The 24,027-nt window shown below is 41.2% G+C and overlaps 2 protein-coding genes and 1 long non-coding RNA gene across 4 annotated transcripts; 2 read left to right on the top strand and 1 right to left on the bottom strand.

Annotated features, from left to right (window-relative positions):
* The first annotated feature begins 4,855 nt into the window (after nt 1-4,855).
* drd4b (dopamine receptor D4b) lies at nt 4,856-9,891 on the top strand. The gene is made up of 4 exons (XM_012819199.3): nt 4,856-5,755; nt 6,347-6,459; nt 6,608-7,230; nt 8,724-9,891. Exons 1-4 carry the CDS (start codon nt 5,513-5,515, stop codon nt 8,936-8,938), a joined length of 1,194 nt encoding a protein of 397 aa, XP_012674653.1. The 5' UTR covers nt 4,856-5,512; the 3' UTR covers nt 8,939-9,891.
* sirt3 (sirtuin 3) lies at nt 9,824-15,719 on the bottom strand. 2 transcript variants are annotated; one of them, XM_031569262.2, is made up of 8 exons: nt 15,459-15,719; nt 15,175-15,277; nt 14,913-15,083; nt 14,519-14,751; nt 14,297-14,397; nt 14,027-14,188; nt 13,370-13,582; nt 9,824-12,372 (listed from the first exon to the last, which is right to left on the bottom strand). In XM_031569262.2, the coding sequence occupies exons 1-8, from the start codon at nt 15,532-15,534 to the stop codon at nt 12,361-12,363; spliced, it is 1,071 nt and encodes a 356-aa protein (XP_031425122.1). In that variant the 5' UTR covers nt 15,535-15,719; the 3' UTR covers nt 9,824-12,360. The 2 variants fall into 2 exon arrangements, with proteins under 2 accessions (XP_031425122.1, XP_012674720.1); XM_012819266.3 differs by having other exon boundaries at nt 9,824-12,375; nt 15,459-15,718.
* Nucleotides 15,720-15,837: 118 nt separating this feature from the next.
* Nucleotides 15,838-19,455, top strand: LOC116220802. Its single transcript, XR_004163887.2, has 3 exons — nt 15,838-17,599; nt 17,691-17,862; nt 19,017-19,455. It is a non-coding gene; the product is annotated as an uncharacterized LOC116220802 (long non-coding RNA).
* The last annotated feature ends 4,572 nt before the right edge of the window (nt 19,456-24,027 follow it).

Here is a 24,027-nt window from a genome sequence, read left to right on the forward strand (position 1 = left end):
TCGAGGGATGAGCTATTTCTGATCCTGTAATATTGCACTTTGAGTTTTCTGTATCTGGTGGCGGTGATGCAGGTGTTGGGGCAGAGGGTGGGGTGGGCTAAGATCTGAACCTGTTTTATCATTTTCATTTCTGTTTATCCAAAATGCACAAATACAAGTAGGCCTAAAGCAGCCTATACATCACACTGGTGTCCATAAGAATCATGACTGATGACTCTGGTGTTGGTAATATCTTGTGTAGGACCTATTGTATCATGTTAGGAATGCCCAGAACTCTGAAAGATAGATTAACAGACAGCACATCACACCCCAATGATGCCACAGGCTATGAAAGTGCTAGGCTGACAAAAGTGCGATGTGCGCACACCAAGTGACGTTCGCAAGGGGATAATTGCCTCTGTTCCTGCAAGAGATGCACAGGTACGTCATTATCTGCGACTATTTCTGTTCAACCAAAAGAAACTTTCTGTCTCTGTATCTGTATTCGAATACCAAAGGTCCCGTTAAATCAGGTACGTTTTTCAAGTGTTTTTTCAATATTTCAACTGGGTTTTTTTAATGGAGGAAATTGATACATGCAGCTAAAACAATGGATTCTAAATTTCATTTAGATGTATAAGTTGTTGGGGGTTTGAAAGAAATCCAGCTGTTACACCAAGCTCTTGTTTTGCCATCTCCTGTTCATGACGCCTCCTCCTCCTCAGTCCCTGAGTGATGGTCGGGGACAATCTGCTCTCTGCCTGTTGCCAGCTGTGTGCTGTCTCGGTGGGGGCAACTACAGAATACAGCTATCACTTCTCTATAATATGTAGTAAATTAAATAATTAGTTAGTGAAATCACAGTCCTATGTTGCAAACATAGCAAACATAGGCATTTTCATCTTGTGGCCATACACAATGATATGAATCGATTTGAAGCAACATAATGGCTGATGCACAGACATGTCAATCATGGAGCTGACTTTTTTTCTGAATAATAATGTAGAAGAAATATCTGTTTCTATCACAGTATTTGTGCTTTCCCGAATAACGTACAGATTTGGGTACATCCCTAATTCCTGCAAGGTAATAATTACAGACAGAAGAGTGTCTCTGTGGAAGCAATGCTTCAGAAAAAAACAAACAACAATCCAGTTTTCTTACAATGGCAGATAGGGACTCCTCATTACCACCAGCATATCAGTTACATTAAAAAAAAAAATCTTCTTAGTTTCCAGTCCAGTCCAGCCACCCCACCCAGCCCCACCCCCACCCCCAAGTAAGAACTTGTTAGTTAATTCACTCATAGTAGTAACTTGGTCTCCATTGAAATGTGGTCATATACAAATTTCCATAGCTATTTGGCAATAGAATTGACCAAGTATGGCACCAAAAAGTATGGCACCTCTTCCGAGGACACTGAGTCAGTTTTTCTGTTGCTTGTTCACACAATAAAATTGTGGCACATCGCCACCTTCACTTAACCTCTTCGACTTTCCAACTAACGAGCCTTATGACGTAGTCAGTAACACAATGGCAATATGGTGGTGAGCCAGAGCGAAAGCATGAGTCATTACCAAACATAAATCTGTTATAATTTAGCATGTAATCGTTATATATCTAAAACATTATGTAAAGAAAATCCAAAACAAAATTAAGCTGTTTCATGAAAGTCTAATTGTGCTCTCACACACGAGTGGAGTTATTTTACAAAGGGAATTTGCATGGGGCAGTAGCACAATGCAGTGAAAAGACCAAATGGAGATCACAACAGATGTACAACTGGAGAATGCCACACTGAATGGAAAAGGGTGAGACCGAGATTCTAACCAGCAACGACTGCCAGGACTACCCATTCATGGCCTTTAAATACTTCTGACAAGAGGAATCCCATCCTGGATTGCATCTATGTATTAGAGAGCTACAAATTGGCTGAACTGCCAGTGACCCAGAGGCTTTAAAAAAATACAAATAAAAAAATAATTTTAGCTTCACATTAACCAAAAGTCTCAACATGGGTATCTCATAAAGCTCACTTGAAACCCGTACAGAGGACATAACACATACTTGTTAAACCATTAGCATAAAGCCCTTTGGGTGTCTAGTCAGTCCAGTGTCCGATTTAGGTTGGATAGGCAGATCAGGAGAATTTTCATTGAACTGCACCCTCAGTTAAATTCTGATCATTTTCATGTAAATAGACTTGAACATTGCCTGGGCTCTTTGTAAATACATTTAGACATTGCCTGGGATCTTTGACCATGAGGATTACCTGTGTAAACCGTGCCATGAACTTTGCCCTGTGATTTATATGCTGATTACAACATCAAGCTGCAGACAAATGTTAATTATTCTGGATTATCAGACCAAACGCGGTGTGGACTAATGTGACTTGCATATGCAGTTCACTGGACAGATAGCGATTGCCTGCCCTGAAACATCCTGTGTTCCTCACAGTTTGGGCTTTAATAAAAGCACTTAGTGCAGACATTAGTTAGGGGCTTGTCTTTTAGCCGCCATGCTATTGAGGAGTTATAATTTTAAACTAGGTGAAAATGTGCTCTGGGTCTGTGCAGTCCTCCCGGCCACAGCGCAGCTCAGTCAATTCCTTTGATTACACTTGATAGAGGGTAATCCCAGATTTTCCAGGTCAGGCCAAATCCTATAAATGTGGAGTTCACAGCTTCCACCAAGTCCGTGTTTTAAGAGCTGATACCTGTGCAGCTGTAATTTGGGGATGGGATCATTGTTAATGGTGTGGAAGATGAGTGGGTGGGTGGTGTCATTTTCCCTGGAATTCAGACAGAGGAACGGCAGTTGTGAGGTTGGGAAGAGGTGATTAAGGTAGTGCTAAATTAATTTGTATCGGTACAGTATAGGAACAACAAGGCTGCACTTTTGACATTGTCTGGCTAGGCTTCAGCAAGTAGCTCTTATCTGGTAATTGGTTGAACTCATCTAGATGCTGCTTGATCCTACAGTTATGTTACGGCTGCTAAGGCTGCCTCCTTTGTAGTGATGCAAGTTATGCCACATAAAGGGTGAAAGAACGAAAAAAGGTCATTGTAAGAGCTCCTCTTCCACTTCAGCAAGATGCTGCAAGATGTTTTGAACATGTACCCTGGGCATGAATGTGATTAAAATTCTATCAGGACCAATTAGCTTTTGACACGTATCTCCCTCAGGCCTTAGGCAGGATGGTTGGGGAAGCATCTGTTGGCTTCTCAAGCGACATGCGGACTAATACAATTCAAATGAGGACCATAGCAGATGCGTGGCTGAGAGTTAATGTGGCTTCACAGCTTCAGAAGCAGAGGAATCTCAAATTCACGCTTTCAAATTCACAACGTTAAGTGGAAAGAGACTCCAACTGATTCGGAATGGTACAATATATCCTGTTTTGTGTACCTCTGTAGATGGTGCAAAACACATAGTATTATTTATGTTATAGTTTAATATTAATTGTCATATTTCAACACAAAGGCTTCAAGGCTTTCCAGTTTTGACATAATGTGAAATGTATCCCACATTTGAAGCATTTAAGCACCATCACATTATCTCAATTAAACTAATGACCCAATGGTCTCTTGTTGTCCTGACAACAAATACAATTGCTGTTCTATAACACTTGACATCTTTTTGGGGAAAAATCCTTCTCTAACTCTGTACATAGTCAGGTCAATGGTATATTTCCGTTTCAGTGTCCACATGAGATCTACTAACATTCGTCAGTACTTCTGTCAACTTGCTCTTGGAAGTGAACAGTATTTGAGGATGAACAGATCAGATCAAATCAAATTCAATGATTAATTATGAAGTAACCTCAGGTGATGAAACCTTATGCAATGATGTGAAGAATAATGATGTTGTCTGTAGTGTAGTTCAGCCGATCACCTTTTGAAGCAATAAAAACATTTTCTTTCTGTATTTTTTCAGACATGGGAACTGAGTGCAGTAGCGGACCAATTAATCTCCATTTAAATTAGTAATTAATTGAAATGAAATTAACTTTTAAACACAAGAGGAGACAAATGCAAATTAATTTATGGAATCATGGACAAATCCTGTGAGTCAAATCATAGCCTAACTTCATCAGGGTTCTGATTAAATCAGCCAACAATTTGAACTAAGTAAACAAGGAGTGTAGAAAAGCCCATCACAGAGGCAAATTTTCACATCCACAGAATCCAGTGTTTGTTTAAAAAAAGCTGTTTATAAACCACATGTCTGACCAAGTGACCTCATCCTGACCAAATAGAAAGTGGTTTGTACTTGGAAGTTGATGAGAGGATTGCATGCCCTGCCACTGCCTCAATGGTTTTGATGGCTTGACCTATCTGCACTCCAAAATAGGACAGAATATAAAATTCATTACAAGAGCATAAAAAATATAGACATCTTATGTATTCCATACATACAGTATGTACTTTATGTAGAGTCATTTAGAGGTTAGATGTCAGGGTAGACAAGAAGCGCAGAATCTGAAACATTGAAAGGCTTTCATAACAATTGCCGGATGACCAGAGGCAGTTGGAATATATATTTTTTTGTTTAGTTAAACCATAGACCAGACACACTGAATTACTAACCATGTGAAAACAAACAGCTGGGACAAGAACATGTTTTTAAAAAAAAACTATATCAGGTTGTACTGGGTCAATCTAACAATATTAGGTATATTGTATAATAGCTCATGTAGCTTATTTAGATTGAATTTATGCCTAAATAAATCGTCTGTCAAGTTGAAACCAGTTTTAAGATGGTGTAATGTTCCTTATAACCCAAATCATTTATTTTGTATGTAACAACTATCACAACAAAAAACTGTTTAATCTAAACAGATCGTTATTGTGCACTATCATGGCTTCATTTTCAAACGCTTATTCTCCGAGCGACACATGGACCCATAGCCTATGAAATCCAACGATGTAATGCTACGTAATGGAGAGATTACTGGCTTGGAGGTGCTCAACTGGCACAAGACTAGTAGCCTAACACTTCAGTTTAGCAACACCGGGAGAAACACCCTGAAGACGGAATGTGCCTCTCTCTTGGACACTGATGTTTGGAATACTATTTAATTGCGTTGTGGACCTGGATCGTTGCTTGGGTAATTGTAGACTACTGAGTTGACAATATGTTTTATGTTGTTTCAGTATATTGGTCTCTGGTACTGACAGTCAGGACACCACAAAGCCACCGATTTAAACTTCAACCAAGTTAATCGTATATGCTCTGATATGAGTCACTGAGATTTTTTTACCTTCTGAGGTATCGTCCTCAGTAGGTCCCTTCTTGCAAGTTGCCAATGCGGATACACACTTCGGGTGACAGAGCTTCGTGGTTGTCTTTGGACATGTGAACCACGGTCTTTCCTTGAAGAAAAGAATGGACTTAAGAAATAGTGCAAACACAAGACATACACAAGGACCTTTCAAGACATCGATAAGAACACACTGCTGGATTACATTGTCTCGATAAAATCTTGGATTCATGTTTTCTGTCATCGATCCTTGCGAGAAAGCGAAGAGCGATGTCCACCAACGTTACAAATTCCAACTGCTGCACGCAGCATGCTGTCATACACTACAACTTTCCTGTTCTTGTATTTGGGATTCTGTTAATAATCGTCATTATTTGTGGAAATGCTCTTGTGTGCCTTAGTGTTTACAGGGAAAAGGCTTTAAAAACTACAACAAACTACTTTATTGTCAGTTTGGCTGTTTCAGACCTGATGCTGGCTGTGCTGGTTTTGCCATTGTATGTTTATGCAGAGGTAAGCATCTTTAAAATGTAAGGCCACAGTAAACAATCGACCAAAATCCACAAGAAGTTGCAGAATGTCTTATAGCCTCCTGTAGATTTCAGCTCTAATTAAAATAATCTGTCGATTAAGAGCATGGCTTTCAGTACACTGGGTATGACACCATGAATGGATCAGTAGCTTGGCACTGGGTCCACAGTATGTCATTTGGTCAAGTAACCGTGGGACAGCTGTCTTAGCATTATCTGTTTCTTATGTAATATATCCGTACCATTAAACCTGTGTTGTAAACACATTGGCCCATCATTTCACTGGGAGATAAGGTTATGTATTTGGGAATTGATTTGCCACATCTCCCCATACATCCAGTTTTGGTACTGGGGACTCCAAATTGAAGCTTTTACTGTAGGCTATGTAGGCGTGCAAAGAAATTACGTCAATTTTCTAATTTGCATTTATGAATCACATTTCAGAAATAAGATACTAGAGCAGGTGCGTGATGTATTAGTTGGTCTGTTAGAAGATTTAGTTTAATATGTATTAGGTTTGTGGAAACAACTGCCATCTCACATTTAAGTTTATCTTACTCAATGCTCTTCTTAGTTTCAGGGTGGTATTTGGTCCTCGAACATGATTGTTTGTGATGGACTGATGACAATGGATGTAATGCTGTGCACAGCTTCAATACTCAACCTGTGTGCCATTAGCGTGGACAGGTATGCATTTCAACACAAGCACACACACGCACGCACGCACGCGCGCGCGCGCGTGCGTGTGGAGAGGGTAATGTTTCCATCTCAATCCTCTGATAGTTTAAGGTATTGCAGTGTTTGTGTACAACACCTTCTACTCTTTATTTGGCAGGTTCATTGCCGTTGCGGTTCCTCTGCACTACAACCGCAAGCACGTTGACAACAGGCAGATCATCCTTCTCTCTGCGACCTGGTTACTGGCCTTCGCTGTGGCCTCCCCCATTCTTTTTGGAATAAACAATGTCCCAGAGCGGGACACCTCTGAGTGCAAGCTGGAGGACGACAACTACGTGCTGTACTCCTCCATCTGCTCATTCTTCATCCCCTGTCCCATCATGCTGCTGCTCTACTGCCGCATGTTCTACGGCCTGCGCCAGTGGGAGGAGGCCCGTAAGGCCAAACTGCTGAAGAGCATTCAGACCTGCCGGAACCTGCAGCAGGCCTCAGCACTTCCACCCCCCGTCTCAGCCTTGCGGCAGCAGCAGGAGCCGCAGCATCCACAGCATCCACGCCTTCCCCGGATCATTGCGAAGGACCTAGCCCAGGCCAGGCTGGAGGAGATGGACGATTTGGCTGCGCCAGAATTCCCGCTCCCTGCCGAGTACAAAGAAAGGGTCATTAAGACGGTGTCTTACCCGAACGTAACGTACAGCCCATCGCCCCGCAAGAAGAAGAAAGGGGCCAAAATGAACGGGCGGGAGCGAAAAGCAATGAAGGTCCTCCCGGTGATTGTAGGTAAGTAGACACTGATTTACTGTTGATGTTGTTATAAAGTAGTTGGGCTTCAGGCATAATTTTAAAATGGTAGAATTACTACTTCATATAGTTGGACACAAGACAACTGACTGGTAGTAAAAAGGAACCTAGCTCCTGATTTATTCATAACTCAATTCAATTTAAAAGCATATGTTGTGTACATAATTCACATGTCAATAGCATGTCTCCTTAAGAAAGGTTCTTCACTTCCTTGCCAATCAAATTTCCCTCAAAGAAAGCAAATGTTGACTTGGCATGGTAAAAGTTGAAAGATCTATCTACTATATCTGACCTCTCCAATAATGTGAACTGTGTTTGAATGAAATTAGGTCAAACAGGGGCACAGCACCAAAGATTGACTAGGGTTAACACAAGTGCACAACAGCGACATTCACAAACACATACCTATCTATAGGCTTAAGCTTTAAATCTAATTATCACATAATCTTTGTATGGTCTTGTAATCTAATTTTGCACTTTCAGATGTTAGCTCCGAGCTTGGGGATGTCTGCATTTTTCATTTTTCTGTTAAATTTCTGGCAATTATCATACTCTTTCTGAATTAACATTAGTTTTACTGAATTAAGATCTGTTTTCAGATACAAGTACAGCATACACAGAACAACCATTGAATGTGAAATCCAGTTACAGTATCATGGTACACTAGAAGGTGATTATTGACATCTTAAAGGATTGTTAGAAAACTACTTAACGCTCAGTTTACACAGGTGGTGTTAGGTTGTGAGAGGATGTTGTCACAACTGAAATGTAGTTATTTGTCCTCAAAATTCCAAGTCCCATGTCACATTCGCTCTGTGTCATTCAGTGTCTAGTGTGCTCATGCTTATTTTAACAGTTCGTTCCAACAGAATATTTAAGTGCCCATATTTCTCAGCACCAGCAATATCTTCAAGGTGTACCCTGGTCATTATAAAAAATGCAATATGCCATACATTAAAGTAAAAAAAGACTATATTTGGTTAATGCATATGTAGCAATTAACATTATGGCCAAATAAATATCAGAACTGTCCTCATAGATGAAATGTTATGTATTATGTCAGACACAATAACTATGGTAGCTTGTGCAAAAGACACTGGCTTGTATTACACTTTGCTGCAATTAAGGTCTGGAAGAACGTGTTACCTCATTAGATGCTTACACGTCAGGTGATGAGACCTCTGTGTCTAAGTCTGTAAGTGGCACATTTTCACATGAGCAGCTCTAGTGGCTGAGGGTCTGAGCGCATAACCTACTAAATATAAGTGAGGTCTTACTTCCTGATATCCATGTCTATCAGGTTTAGAGTTTGTAAAAAGCACCTAGTTGTTTTTACACAGCACCCACCCCATTGTTGCAGTATGCAACAGTATGTATGTGGGTTGTATGGCAGAAAAATGTGGAGTCAGAGCTTTTTTTCAGTGTCTCTGAGCAAGATGTCAACCCCCCTGTCCGTCCTTTCCTGGCTGCAGGTGCGTTTCTGTTCTGCTGGACCCCCTTTTTTGTGGTGCACACCACCAGGGCTATGTGCGAGTCCTGCGATATCTCCCCCTATCTGATGAGCACCGTAACCTGGCTGGGGTACATCAACAGCGCTCTCAACCCCATCATTTACACCGTCTTCAATACAGAGTTCAGAAAGTTCTTCCGCAAATTTGTCTTCACATGGATATTGCGAAGGACCTAGTCCAGGCCAGGCTGGAGGAGATGGACGACTTGGCCACGCCAGAATTCCCGCTCCCTGCCGAGTGCAAATTTGTGCACACGTGGACGCCAAAAATGCAGTTGGATCCTTGAAATGAAGAAACTGCATTATGTACTGTAGGCCAGATATTCAAGTGCTGTATGATGATAATTGTTCTTTTCATTTGTTTTTGTACAGGTCGATTACATTTGCTATTATTTTTTTACGTTTGCAACAGCAGAATGAATGTTTGTTTGTTAATGGTGCCTACTGTTCTCTCTCATCCACGTTTTATGTGGAAAGCTACCCATCACATGATATTACAAGAAAACAAAAAAATGTATCAGAAAAGTGTTGCCAACACAAGGAAACCATACCTACGTAACTATCCATTGTGATTAGTAGCGCCGTAGACATTTCTGATTTGAATAGTCTTGATTGATCAGTCAAACACCCCCGCTGTCCCCAAACTTAATTTTTTTGCGAGACATCTCCATGCACATTTTAAATATTTGAAGCATTCACTGTTGAGATAAAACACTACAGACCATAGCGTGTTGTTATTCATTTATATGGGAATGTCATTTTCCCCCTTCAATATTTAGCTGCTCATATAAAAAACATCAAATACTCTATTAGGAATTGCTGTCATCAGCATGGTCTGTATGCTTCAGTTTGTCACATAATTAACTGTAGGAGAAAACAGCAATGCATATCTCTCTCAGCAAGTCATTGACATTGATAACCTTAACAGTTTCACTTATTTGATAAAGGTCTTCTCTGAGAAATTCCATTTAAATAAAAGTAAAATTGTGTTATTTTGCATTGTTGTTTCATGAACCCCACATTGTAAAAAACATCTTATTTAGGAAGACACTAAGACAAATGTGAACTCAACAAATGATTTATTTATTCAGTGCCATGGAATGGTTTAATAAATGTGACCATAAATCCAACACTTGTTCTGTTTGTGTAGGAACTTTCCATTTTAGGAAATTCCTGTCCTCTGTGACATAAATCCGGGATAATGATTGAATAAACCAAACTATGACTCATACTCATAACTCTGAAGGTATGAGAGACGGAAACAACTGACATCTTTTGGTGCATTGACAATGAAGACGCGGGGCCAAAGGAAAAACATTTTTGATTAGCAGAAAACAAGAGGGATATTCATCAAAGGTTCTGAGATGGACTAAAATATAAGCTTGAATTTGCCCGCTGAAATAAAAGAAAATTCTTACCAATTGAAAGCATATCGGGCATTCATTTACCTAACTACTGTGTGACAAAAATGTTAGGCATAATTAAACCGACTGGGTCTAACCTAATGTTTTGTGAGTGCACTTCCTTATGACTGCTTCAGAGAGTCTGCCAAAAAAAGTTTTTTTTCTCCCCATTCCTGAATAATAGATGAAAGTACTTAAAAATCCATGTGAAGGTGAAGCAAGGCAAGTCCAATGCTTCTGCATCCTACTTAATGTACTGTGGGCTGGATACTCTATGCTGTCTCGGAACCATTCCCCACAAGTCCATTTAGTAACAAGACTAGTCATATGTTGGGGTGAAAAGACAAAAGACGTGTCAATTTTGTCTCTCTTTATGCACATATAATTAATTAGAAATATGTTAAGCTACAGAAATTATGCAATGGTTGCATATGTACGTCACCATTATATATAATTAATGTGTGAACTGTCACTGTGAATCCACTGTGTTCTGCAAAAGACTGTTACGGTTCTTCAAAAATTAGTGTTTTGGAGAGGTTTTTTCAGGGTACTTCTGTAAAATTGCCAGCAGTTAACCAGCATGCTTGGCTCAACTAAGACTCTAAGACTTTAGACTTATTAAAGGAAGTGGTACAACACGATTGCCCAGGCCTACAGATGTAACCTAATATGAAAAGTTCACTTCTAGCTGTACACGGGTTGTTTTGATCCAAATCTGAAGCCAAGCATTCAATATTTTCCAGTTATATGTTGAAGAGTGAAACAGACATCAATTAATAACATTCAAGGAACGGTCTGAAGTTAATCCAAAGCAATGCAGAAACTCTTGCTGTACCTGTCCATCAGCTTCTGGTATGATCAATTGTGCCTCATTAGGTAGGAACCATAGATGTCCTGCAGACACATTTCTTTTTTGAAGTTAGAGAGTATCAGAGGGCTCCCAGATGTGTATTTGATCAAGCTGTCAGGTTGCAAATCAAGTATTCTTTTTACTCAGGTGTCATTGAAACCAGTTGGGAAATCTAGGTCAGTGCATGTCTTTAGGATCGGTCTTATTACTGAAATGTGACTTAAACAGCAGGCCACCTCACCCTGCCTGAAAATCAATGGCACACCTTCTGTATTTGGATAATGTATAACTACTCTCTGGAGTCAAATTCTGTTTAAAAGCTTCAGGTACTTTGCAAGACAAGGTGTAGATCTAATCCAGTTTGTTACATTTAGGGTTTTTTTTAATCATGATATAATTTTTGGTAATTATCAGTTTCAGTTTGACCAATTCCTTGCTTGGCATAAATTATGTGCGCAGTAGAGCGCATTGACTCCAAATGGTAATATTCTCCAGCTCCATAGCTCCTTCTAGTGGAGATGATAATTATGAGGCCCTTTGGCTAAAAGGGTCAGCTTTCACTGCGTTGCTGAGGTTTTATGACGGAAGTAAAACAATTTCTCATAAAAGAGTGCTCAAAGTTATCTCCATGTCTCATACGTTAAACCTACATAAGACCAAAATAGAATTATTATTTATTTGACTAGCTTGGAAAACACTACAGACTCCAGCATGCCAAGACAGTGCATAATTCCTCACACTAAAAATGTTGCAGGGCATGACTACAAGGCAAGAGGCATTATCCAAATAAACCCACTGCACACAGGCTGCGCCACCATATTTGTGCAGAAGAAATTAAGAGTGTCAGGCCAAAGATAAAAGAGTAAAGGGGAGAATGTGGCTTCATGAAGAGTATTTTGAACACCTTTCGTAAGAGGATTAAAAAAATAACACCTCTGCACCTTTAATTAATGTATATACAACATATATTAAAGAAACAGATCACTACAAAAATTGGAATAAAATTATCTCTAATTTTAAAGCACCCCCTAGCCAGAAGGAAAGTGTCTTCCTTCATTTACTGTCGGTGGTAGAAGGGTTTTCAGAGCTGCAACCCATTGCAGTGTCCATAATACTTCCCAAAGCTTCTCAGGTTACAAACCAACATTACAAAACACTTGCAAGGAACAGAACCGTGACGAGCCCCGTTAAAAATATTTAGATTTACTAGCAAGGTGAACCTTCACATCGTCCCATGAACAATATATACAGTGAAACAGATCAAGTGATTGGATCCTGAGTTTAGGCTGGTACCCATTGGTTGGCAGATCCTTCATGATCCAGAGGTTAGACAGACACTGGGTATCTCATTCTTCATTCTTCTTTTGTAGAGAAAAAACAAACAGAAAAAAAAGTTACAAAGCCTCTCAAAAGGAAACCTGCCCCTCCCTGGATGGAATTTCTCTGAGTTAAGCAATTTTCAAGGAAATGTGTTTAACGTTAACAAACCCTTTCTAACTCAGAAAAGTGGTCCCATGCCTTAGATCAGGAGATCTTAGACATCTATTAAAGTCTCCTAGATGTTAGGGGTTGCAGAACCATGTAGAGTGCTGAGAGAGTGCATATTATAAGAGATGTCTTGGGGAAAATCAAAATATAGTCTAGCCAGAGGGATAATGATAATAGTAGTCACTCAGACCTTACACAAGGTGCAGTCTCTCCTTTTGTTACAGTACACATTGTGTATTGTGAGAGGACACCAAAATTCATGCTGTCATTATTTATGCTATTAGACTGCAGGGGGAAAAGTAACCAAACAGAGACTATCTATATTTCTCATGACTCTGATATGAAATCATTAGACCAAAAACATGCAGATCAAGGACATTTTCGAGAATGATTACATTCCAAAAAATTACCTCCATCTCTGCAAATGGTGGAATTGTCAATTAATTGTCCATTTGTACTGCACTGTGATGTCATGTAATGCCAACAATGCAATTTATTTCTAAGAACAGTCCTATCCATTTCACAAGTATGTGTAGGAACGTTTGTAATAACCTCCGGTGTGTTCCTCTGACCTATGGCCCATTTGCCATCAGAAGAAAACTTTAAGTGTAATTCTTAGGCAATTCAGTCATTCTTAGAGCCTTGAAGAAGGCTTGTGGAGTCGTACATGCTTCATATACATTTGGCAAAAAGCTAATGGATTCACTGGTTACTTGCAATGGTTATTTGCAGTTCTAAAGACCATCTTGTTTATGTGCATGTGTCTGTATGTGTGTGCATGTGTGTGTATGTGTATGTGACTATGTGTATGTGTGTGTATGTGTGTGTGTTTTGAGAATGTTGCTCATGAACACTTCAATTTCCCACCTTGTTTGTCTCAGCAGCACCAAGTGCTTTCAGCTCTTCTGTCCAGCCCAGTGCGTCAGCCAGCTTTGACACCCCACTAACCACATCTCCAAGTTCACCCACATCGTTGCGCCGTGGGGATCCCCACGCAAAGGGACCCACCAGGTCTCGATTGATCAGCAGACGCGGCACTGAGCCCCGCACCGCACTTGCCAGGCTGGCAAACGGCTCTACCTGCAGGTCGTAGAGAAAAGAAATATAGGTTTTAACCAGGTCCTCAGTTCAGTACTTTCTGTGGTCCACAACCATGGTTTTAACTGACTAATATCCATCTTTATTGTTAATGGAACCCACATTTAACATATACTTCATCAAAGCCATGCTTGAACAACAAGGACAACCGAGGTGAAAGGGTCTTATGACTGCATTCCAGGTATGTATCCAATCACATAGACCCACGCAGATCACAAGCCCACATACGAAAGCAGTCAAAATCTAATTTGAGAGGAATTCAAAAAAGATTTGTGTATTCAAACCGACCAGGAAAATGAGATCTGTCCCACATACAGGCAAAGGGGGGAAAAAAACACACACACACACACACACAGTTGTGCCACATTGTCTGAACTTTTGCTTACACTCACCATAGAATTCAACATAAACTCTGCATCAGCTCACCTCTAGGGAAGTACCCATAATGATAAGCAGGTCAGCCATAGGGAAGTCTGTGAGGTACATGAAGAAGTTATTGGGGAGCTCTTCCCCAAAGAACACAATATCAGGCTTGATCACTCCCTTACAGGTGGGGCACTTTGGGATGTTTCCCTTCATCACATCGGCCTGTTCAATCAAACCCATAAGATTTAATAACAAACAAGACACTTCCTTTGACTTTCGTATGACAGAAAACAAAAATGGAAACATAAATATGTTATTTAAGGCACTGACATGCAGTTCTTCTCCTTTATAGTCCCTTCTGCATACAGTGCAGGTGGCAGTGGCAAACGTTCCATGTGCCTCAACCAACATCTTGGGGGGAATGCCGGCAACTTGCATCAACACAAACACACACAAACTATTTATGTATAGATGAGTGCATTTTGTGTCCTCACATGCAGCTAAAACATATGCAGCTCAGTTAAGAATAACATTTTGACAATGAAGACTTACTTCGCTCTAAGCCATCAATGTTTTGGGTGTACATTCTTAATAACTGTCCCTTGTCATGAAGAAGACGAATAAAATAATGGGTTAGGTTGGGCTTGTAGTTTCCTGGATACAACTCTTTGGCCAGAGCAAAGAAGGGCTTGGGGTTGTGGTGGAAGTAATTGATTTCGAAAATGGCCTCTGCATAAGGTAGGTTGTACTGCTGAAGGTTGTCATAAAGACCACTGCCAGGAGATCTGTGGATGAGAAAACTAAGGGGTTGATTTCACTTCAGGACTGTGTACTCTAGTCCAGGTTCAAAGTAGCACATAACGTCTACTTTGTGACATTTTTACATATATCTTTGTTTCTATGAAGAGGGTGAAGAGAGGTTTGGCATTGATGAAGGTGTGCAGACCTGAAATCTGGAATGCCGCTAGGTGTACTGATCCCTGCTCCTGCCATCACCACAATCCGCTTGTATTCCTGTTCCTTGATGCCCTTTGCAATGTTCTCAAGAGTTTGTTGTTTAGAGCTCCCACCACTTTTCCCAAATATTCCTCGAGACTGACAACTGAGAAAGCTTCTCCTGATGTCAATAGAAGAATCACGCTTAATTTTTTCTGGTTTATTTAAATATAATACTTCAATACATTCACCATCTTACCAGCATCACTTACCAGCTTTGGATAGCATTTGACGAGATGGCTTTTCGGTCTTGTTGAGTGACACACCAACCGTGTGCTTTTCTTCGTGCATAACTCAGATGCGTTGGTTGACGTTCTAAAAAGATGGGAGCATCCACGTCAATGCCTTGATTATATTAAATTAGATTAAGGATACTCGAGTATGAACTTCACACTTAATATCCAACTTGTTGTTTCATAAACATCACAACTCAACTCAAAGTCAACACAGCTTAAGAAACATAGCTAGCTAACGTAATTGGACCTGAAACACTAACCTTTGGGGGTAGAGCATGTCCTTATTATGTGTTGATAAAAACACAACCTGTACTGCAGAACTGCTGAGGAAGACATGAGGAAAATCCACTCTATTGCACGACACAAGTCGCATAGGTCACATCTAAATGGGAAAAAATAAAAAATGCCGGTATATCACTGAGTAGTTTTCTATGTACTCTACGCTTGCAAAGCCTGTACAGGGAGGCCAGAGTTTGTGGAGGACATGCTGGTCAATGCGAAAGAAATAAACATCGTATGATTGGTTGCTTGATATTAACGTCAGTGACCGTAAACCTCATAAAATAAGGTGCAAAGAACACAACATAAAGAAAGTTGGCGTAAATCAGTATTTCACTGTTTTCGGAAGGTATAAACTATTAATAACAACAACAAGAGAAATACAATGCTTCACGATCATAGTTTTTCTGATTAGGCCAGATAAAAAACAAAAACTCAAAAATATGTTGGGCTCAGATATAACATGTTTTGTGGTATTATCTGAACAATCACAGACACGAAAAAAAGAGAAATTTGTCTCAGAGGCTGTAATTCTGAGAAAGTCATAGGTAGAACTGATAGAAGTTGGACTCTTCGAGTTTATATTTGATCTGGAAAACTACCCAAAACAGACCTGACATTAATCTGATAGCTGGTTACCGAGTTAGTAGCGACATCTTTGTCTTAGATTAGGTTTCAAGATAAAAGATGTTGCAGGGTACCTCAAGCAACAACAGAGCATCAGTTCAACCCCTGAAATGGCGGCTGACCCAGCAAACAAAATAAAATCCCCTTGACGTCCTCTACTGGTCCTCTCTGAACGTTCCCTAAACGTAAATGTGTATGGTTCCCTTGACAGCCCGAGCCCCGAGGACGTTCTGCAGGACGTTCCAAGAATGTCCCGAGGACATTGCGGTGACATCTGGGAAACGTTTTCTAGAGGTCCTGGGGACGTCCCCTGTTTGCTGGGGAGTAGCATTCACTGGAGGACCTGATGCTATATAATACAAAGTGAGGCATCAGCGTTATTCTATCTGTCAATCCGTAATGGTAAACTAACAAGGATAGCTACACCAAACTTGGGAATGTCAGTTTGTCAGTTAACACTGACAAAGGCTAAAAAGTACCCTTACCTCAGTACATCTTTCAAGCAACTTCAGTTGGGGAATGGAAGTCTTAAATTCAGCGATCCCAAACAGTCTTTAATTACAGGAATAGCTAACGTTAAGCTGGATAAGTAACTATGTTACTCTGTTGTCTCTGATTGTGCAGCAATGCAATCAACTGACCTGTGAAGTTACCTTATGATTGCGACTGGTCTTGGTCATAACTAATTTTTTTTATTTGCATATCCCACGGTATCTTCTTTGTATTAACGTGTGTGCACTACCAAATGTTGAAGGTTTGAACTGTTGTCAGGTTGTGGCACCAGTTGACCCTGAAATTGACCGACTTTGTGCAAGACCCCTGCACGGGTGATGGTCTTATTCAGGTAAACACACTCAGGTCTCTATGTTCAATAAATTGACACAGATGTAGGCTACACTTTGCTGCTTTGTTTACAGTGTTCCATTGTAATTGTTCTTGCTCCTTGTTTATTCTAGCTCTATTAGAACTTATTGAGTGACTTTGAACACAAAAGAAATCAAAGTAAAACCATCTTTTTTTCTCATTTTCTTTACCATCCCTTCCTCTTTACAGAATCAATCCACTCTCCTTGGTGGAAATAAGTCTGTATGTAGTCAGACAGATGTAGGGTAAATATTTAATATATTTACGCTGCATATAAAATTGTCAGTACCACACACCATCACCAAATGAAAGACTTGATGTTATAATAAATAGTATCCCAATGATGCCATAGCATTCCTTAAAGAGGAAAAAAGAGAAAGTACTATTAAGAACAAACGTAATTAATACTGTTGGCATGGGTAAAAAAAAAATATATATATTTTGCCAGGCCCAGTGAAATGGAAACTTGACATTGCATCAAACTCTTACACATGCCATTGTGAATCTTTTTTTTAACGTTTTAGCATCTTTGCCTCTTTACTAGGTGAAGAGCAGCGAAGAGGCAGTTATACTCTGTAAGACCTCCATCGGAAGCCTTAAACTGGACATTAATGATCTCCCTGTGACAAAGGTAAACAGGCATTTAGTTACATTTGTTGTGATTCTAATGAAGTGATTCTAATGAAGACTAACCAGCGTGCACTTGGTTGATTACTTAACAGAAGCGAATTTAGGAGGTGTAGGAGACGCTGAATAATTTGCCAGGTGTTACGTCAGTCCATGGACGCTTCTATGATTTATCCAGCAAGTACTATCGCTTTGTTGGGAACCATGCCCTCTACTACAAAGATGCTTTACGCTACCTGGGTTGTGTGGATATAAAAGACATTCCAGGTAATTATAATATCTGCACAGTATTAACAGTCGCCTGAAAAATCCATAATAAGCACACCATAATTGACAATGTCTTGATGAATTATCAGGTTAAGTCATCCTTAAAATTAAGTTGGTTTGCTGTAACCTGACTGACTCAATCAAATTGGGCTCGATCAAATTTTTGTCACGTTGTTCGATCTGTCAACTCGCTGCATATTACTTTCCGTTGCAACTGACCAGGCAGGAATTTCACAGATGGCACAGCAGCCTTGTGTTAGTAGTAGCAAAGAGGACTGATTAAAAGACTATATGAAAACTAGTCCTCTAATAAGTCCTCTTTGCTACATATTTTTTGAAGGGATTGAGAGTAAAACAAATATTACCTACTACCTATCTACCCATATATGGCCTTAAAACTGATGCAGTAAGTATGGTTATATTTACCTGATAAATGGATGTTGATAAGCTAGATCTGTGATCGCCTTTGCTGGAGCTTTGAAAACATTGAATCATGATGTATAATGTTCCGGTAAAAACCAGAGAGGGCATTCACCCTGGGGCTTGCTGGACTATAAGGAGAAGGTGTTTACAACTTTGGTGAACTTGTAAGTGCTGTTCACATCCTAAACTGTCACCCTTTTTACCATTTTTTTAGCTAGTGGTCCAAATTTCGTTGTATTAGATTAGATTAGATTCAACTTTATTGTCATTGCACAGAGTACAAGTACTGAGACAACGAAATGCAGTTTAGCATCCAACCAGAAGTGCAAAATAGCAAAAAAGTGCAGAGTATGTGCATATGTAAAGTGGAGTAAGTGAATAAATAAATATATATGTACAGAAGAAATAGATATGTGATATGAACAGAATTGGGACTAGCAGCAGTTGAGGTAGGAAGTGTAGATATGATAAGTATATAAAAAGTGCAGGTGTAAGTATTAGTGGTGGTAATAAGTGAAATGAAAGGAAGTGAATGAGGTATTAGTAATACAATGTTTAAGAAGTATTGTAAGGTGTAAGTACGATTAATACAGTTATTACAGTAATAAGTGGGATGTACAGTAGTGTATGCGAATACAATGACAATAAAGGCTTTTCTATTTATATTGTATTTCTATTTACTGCATCATTGAAGGAAGTTATCTTGTTCACGGTTGGCTATCTGTGTCTAGCTCATGCACCCTGTGCTGGAGACTCTGAGGGACACAGACAAGCAGTGGCTGATTGACACCCTCTCTATGCCTTCAACTGAGGGAATGTTGAGAAGTTCCAGGCCCTGAAAACAGCATGGGGCCAACAGGTGACTTCTGACTCTCTCTGGAGACAGCTTTGATTTGCATTGCCAATTATATTGATCTGAGTTGCTCAGCTGGCACAGGCAGCATAACAACAATAAAGATGTGTATGGGGAAATTAGTAGAAATCATAATTTGAGCCAGTAATTTCAGCTGCAAATGCCACATGAGTCATCTTGCTAGAAACACTGGGGAATTACATGGGGAGAACTGATTGGCTGATGGTAGGAACATCAACCATGGTATGCTCAATTCAAGTATGCAAGCCAAACTGTAATAGGCTGCAGGCAGGCTAAAACATTTGTGTCCTTTAACATCAGGAAGAAATGATAAAAAAAACAGTGGTGCAAGAGGTACAGTGTGTAGTTTTTGTGGCATCTATTAGTAGAAATGGAATATAGTATTCATATAGCATCGCCCCCTCCATGCTTTCGTCATACGTAATAGGACGTATAAGCGTATAAGACCGTCCTACAGCTTCGGTCAAGGTGCAACAACTCGATTCGTTCTTTGAAAAAAACTCCTTTTTAGTCGGCGTACTAATGAAGATAAATTGACAAAAAAACAATTAGGACTTCCTAGACCAAATGTATCCATTCAACAGGTTTCTACAAAGGGGGGGAAATCCTACATCCAAGAATTGGAACGAAAGAAAATCGTGGCTAGCAGGCTGTGAAGTGGCTAACGAGATACCACTGTCACTTTTCATAGGTTTCGCCGTGTGAATGTTTGCTTCTTGCACTAACACTGAGTTATTTTCTATGTGATGACTTATTTTGCTTTTGTAAGCCAATACTTTCAAGATCAGTCAATAAATATTGTTGGTTTTGACTTATATGTTGCCCCCTTCTTTATGTTGTTACTGGACATATTGTGTGTCCTGTTAAGCTATGTTACATCATACACTTGAGTTATCTTCTGAAAGTACATTAAAGAACCACTGAAAGCCACAGAAGCACTGGACTAACTACCACAGAAATATTATTTTTTATTTTTTTACATGCACTTTGTTTTAATCTTACTATTTAAAGATTCAATGGAAAAGTTCAGTACAAAGTAGGCCTATACAGGCCACTACTGCTTAGGCCAATCGTCTATTGAGGCAGTATTGTTTCTGCACCTTAGTGTTCTTAAGGGTCAATAAATAAATGACCATATTGTATAGCCTATGTCTGTGGACACATTTCGCCACCGCTGAAGTGTCCTTTTTTTCACAAACTCAAATCTGGTCACCCTACGTATAATAAACCGTGATATATACCGTAACCGTGATATAAAATTACAAATACCGTGATAGAAGATTTTGGCCATATCGCCCACCCCTAGCCACCATAGGTACTTGCACACACCTGTAAAAGGAAGGGCATTCAGCTGGTTGCAATTCAGCAACTTTACCACTAGATGCCACTAAAAACTACACTAACTTTAAGTAAATGTTGAAGTTGAAATATATATTTTTAAAGGGCTATTCTCAAGCAAAAGAATGTATTTGAATGAGCATAAGTTGTGATACCTTGGTCTCTATCGTATTAAGACTATCTCTTCACTCTACACTACATATTGTATAGGGAATCGACCGACTGGATCAAGTGACATGGATACTCTTTAAGACACACCGGTTGCACTAGCTACGCCTTTATAGTGCAACTTAAAGCACCTGTGTTGGTGTGGGACTAATACTTTTTGTACTTTCCACACAGAAGCACAACGAAGCCGCTTACCAAGTAAGTAGTGGAAGTCTGTTGGGAGGCAGCCTCCCAGGTTGTAGCCCTTGTTGTTCTTGTTCCTCGCAGGTTGTTCCCTGGGTAGTTAGCTCCAAAGGGCGTATCGCACGTGAAAGCATAAGCTAGCGTGCCCGAGAGGGGCTGGGGCTTACAGGTCCAGACGTGAGCCTACCTGCTCTGATGGCAAATTATTTTGGATTGCAGCTCTGTGAAGTATACTGAAAGCGGAAGTGTGAACCAACACACCTGAGAGTGGCTTGGAGCCACAGGTTTTGGCGTAGCCTGCCTGCTCCACACTGGGGGCCGCCAACACCAGGGGCCCCAATTTGCTCCACCTTCCTGACTGTATGCTAGCCCTAGCTACTCCGCTCCCACTCAGTTTGAGCTGAGGCCTGGGAAGCATTAGGGACAACCCAATGGCTCTTTTCAATCATGACCCAGGGCTACCATTTACATTTCTTCCATGTCCCCCTTCATCAGCATCTAGTCTTCAACCTGCAGTGCGAGACCCACAGCATAGACAGGTGTCAGAATCAGAGGTAGCTACACTCCTCTCAAAATGTGCCACCAAGGAAGTGGAGCAGGCTAATGCAAAGAAGAGCAAACTGGTCCTCATAGGTCACACAGTTCCTGGGTAGGACCCTGGACTCCAGGACCGCCACGGTGGCCCTGACCACAGAGCAAAAGAAGACTTTTTAACATTCATACAACGGTCAGCTGGAGGTTTTGTTTCCGCCTGATGGGGCTGATAGCGACCACTGTTCAGGTGGTCCTCAGGTGGTCCTCTTGCACATGTGGCCTTTGCAGCGCTGTCTTCTCAGCCTGGGCCAGCACATCAATGTGCTCGTGCGCATGGCAGTTCGCCTGGCGCTCCAGTTCGCCTGGCGCTCCAGCACTTTCTCCCACACCTGCAGGGCCTGCAGGGCCATGTGCTGGTTCAGACCGACAGCACGGTGGCTGCGGCCTACATCAACTGGCAAGGGGTTGTGGCCTTTCCTGTGCCAGTTGTCCCACAAATTATGGACATGGACATTTCCTCTCTCTGAGGGCGACCCATGTGCTGGCTCCTCTGAACACTGCTGCGGATCAACTATTCAGGGGAGGTTTCCAACCAGGAAAATGGAGGCTTCAGGCCAGGAGTAGACCATCTCCAGGGAGATGACACATTGTCCAATATTTTCTTCTGGCCTTGAACTGGCCCCACATGGTGTGGGTCTTGGAGATTCCACCACTCCTGAATGGGACTCCCTGAGAGCTCCCTGCATGGAAATAACTGTTATCGCAGGCACAAGGCTCCCCATTCCACCCCTTCCCATAGAGCCTGATACTCTGGACATGGCCCCTGAGAAGACTGAGTTCAGGGCTCTGGGCCTACTAGAACCGGCCTTTTAATCATGGAGTGTGCACAGACACTCTCTACTTGAGCAGCTTACTCCTTCTGAAGGGCTGTGTTTAGTTTGTGGTGTGAGGTTCTCCAGGAGAGCCCCTTCACATCCACGGCGCAGCAGATCCTACAGTTTCTGAAGGGTGCCCAGCAGTGGATGACACAGAAATGGACAACGATGGTGCTTCTATGGGACTTGGAGCGAGTGTTAGGAACACTGCAACGTTCTCCTTTTGAGCTGATTGAGTCCACAGACCTGAAATGTTTATCCCTGAAGACAGCTTTCCTTCGGGCAGTGAGGATACAGGAACTACATTCCCTGTCTGTTCATCAGGAGTGCAGCAAGTCTCTTCTGGGAAATGCTGGAGTGGTCTTATGCCCTAACCTGGCCTTTCTCCCAAAGGTTTTCTCAGGCTCTAACTTAAATCAGGTTATTGAGTTTCTCCCATTGTTCTCCACTCAGGGTGACAGTGGAACACCAGTGGTCTACCTTATGCCCTGTTAGAGTGCTCTCAGCTTACTGAAGGCACACAGAACCGTAACGCAAGACAGAACAATTGTTGTCCTTTTCAAAGTGGAATGTTTAGGGAAACTGCTAGTGAAGGGACGGCAACTATACAGGAGATCTGCGCAGCGGCCACATGATTAACTCCGTCTACCTTTACAAAATATTATTTCCTCAATGTGGCAGCTAGCCCTTAGCTTGGTTGGCGCTAGGTGCAACCATGCAATAACTTTTCTTTTGTTCTCCCTGAAAACTGAGATTCTGTCCAATTGGTTTTCAACCAGAGTATTGCCTGTAACCACTCTTCAGATAGCTGTGCGTCTGGCGGGCAGGCTTGAGCGACCTCGACTAAGGCAGTCACACCTGGCAAGGCTGGCAAACCCAGAGTAGCGTCTGGCTCCTGGGCCTAACATGGCGTATACATGCCAGCAAAGCGAAATTCTATATCCTATTAATTTCTGTTGGAGGCAGGCGATTGTGACGTACAAGAGCGAATTGGGCAAAGCAGGCGAAAAAAGTTAGGAGAAGTTTAATCCTATGCAAATGAGGAGCGAATCTCGCCAGCAGCGGCCAATCAGATTGTTTGGTGTTGTCTCTGATGGTTTGAAAATTGTAGGGCTATGGTGTCGTTTGGTCGTTTCATTTGCTAAAAAGAAAAGCTTGGATGGCCTAGTAGGGGGTGGTTGTTGTTCCTGGTATGCTATATATTTAATCCTGTGATTACTTTAACAGAATGACAGTTCTGATATAAAGACAAGTGACTATATAGCCTATTAGCTGGCTAGCTTGCTAACTACCTCGCTAGTCCAGTCTGTTACGCTATTTCCACACGTCTAGACACACCCGCTCAAAGGGAAGCGAGCATTTCGCTTCGCTGGCATGTATCCTTACCGTAATGCAGCAGCAATCACGTCTGGTGGTGCTAGCTAGTCAAGGGGTGGGTAAATAGTTAATCTATCTATCTGCCTATTTAACCCATGAGTTTGGTCCGCACAGTTTCCTTGCGGTGTCTCTTACAGAGATTCCCCGTACATATGGAATAAGTAACTGAGTAAATGAGATGGTCTAGAGTTGATAGAGAATGTTTGGTTACATTATAAAATGTGTTCTCTGAGTGAAGGGGCTATCTCTTCACCTCAAGGGACAGTGTGTCGATCAATATCGAGCACTAGTCCGACACCAGCACAGGTATGTTGCACTAATCAAGGCATGGCCGGTGCGACCGGTGTGTTTCTATCCACGTCACTTGATCCAGTGGGTCAATTCTCCACATAT

Source organism: Clupea harengus, chromosome 6 (genome assembly GCF_900700415.2).
Source record: "Clupea harengus chromosome 6, Ch_v2.0.2, whole genome shotgun sequence".
In the NCBI taxonomy this organism is placed as follows: Eukaryota; Metazoa; Chordata; class Actinopteri; order Clupeiformes; family Clupeidae; genus Clupea; species Clupea harengus.

Excerpts from the sequence above, each read along its gene's own strand:
- sirt3 (XM_012819266.3), bottom strand. The coding sequence starts at position 15,534 with ATGTCTTCCTCAGCAGTTCTGCAGTACAGGTTGTGTTTTTATCAACAC. Across the intron at positions 15,084-15,174 it reads TCAAATGCTATCCAAAGCTG|GAGAAGCTTTCTCAGTTGTC; the intron begins GTAAGTGATGCT and ends TATTGACATCAG. Across the intron at positions 14,398-14,518 it reads CATTGATGGCTTAGAGCGAA|TTGCCGGCATTCCCCCCAAG; the intron begins GTAAGTCTTCAT and ends TGTTGATGCAAG.
- drd4b (XM_012819199.3), top strand. The coding sequence starts at position 5,513 with ATGTCCACCAACGTTACAAATTCCAACTGCTGCACGCAGCATGCTGTC. Across the intron at positions 5,756-6,346 it reads CATTGTATGTTTATGCAGAG|TTTCAGGGTGGTATTTGGTC; the intron begins GTAAGCATCTTT and ends TGCTCTTCTTAG. Across the intron at positions 6,460-6,607 it reads TGTGCCATTAGCGTGGACAG|GTTCATTGCCGTTGCGGTTC; the intron begins GTATGCATTTCA and ends TTTATTTGGCAG.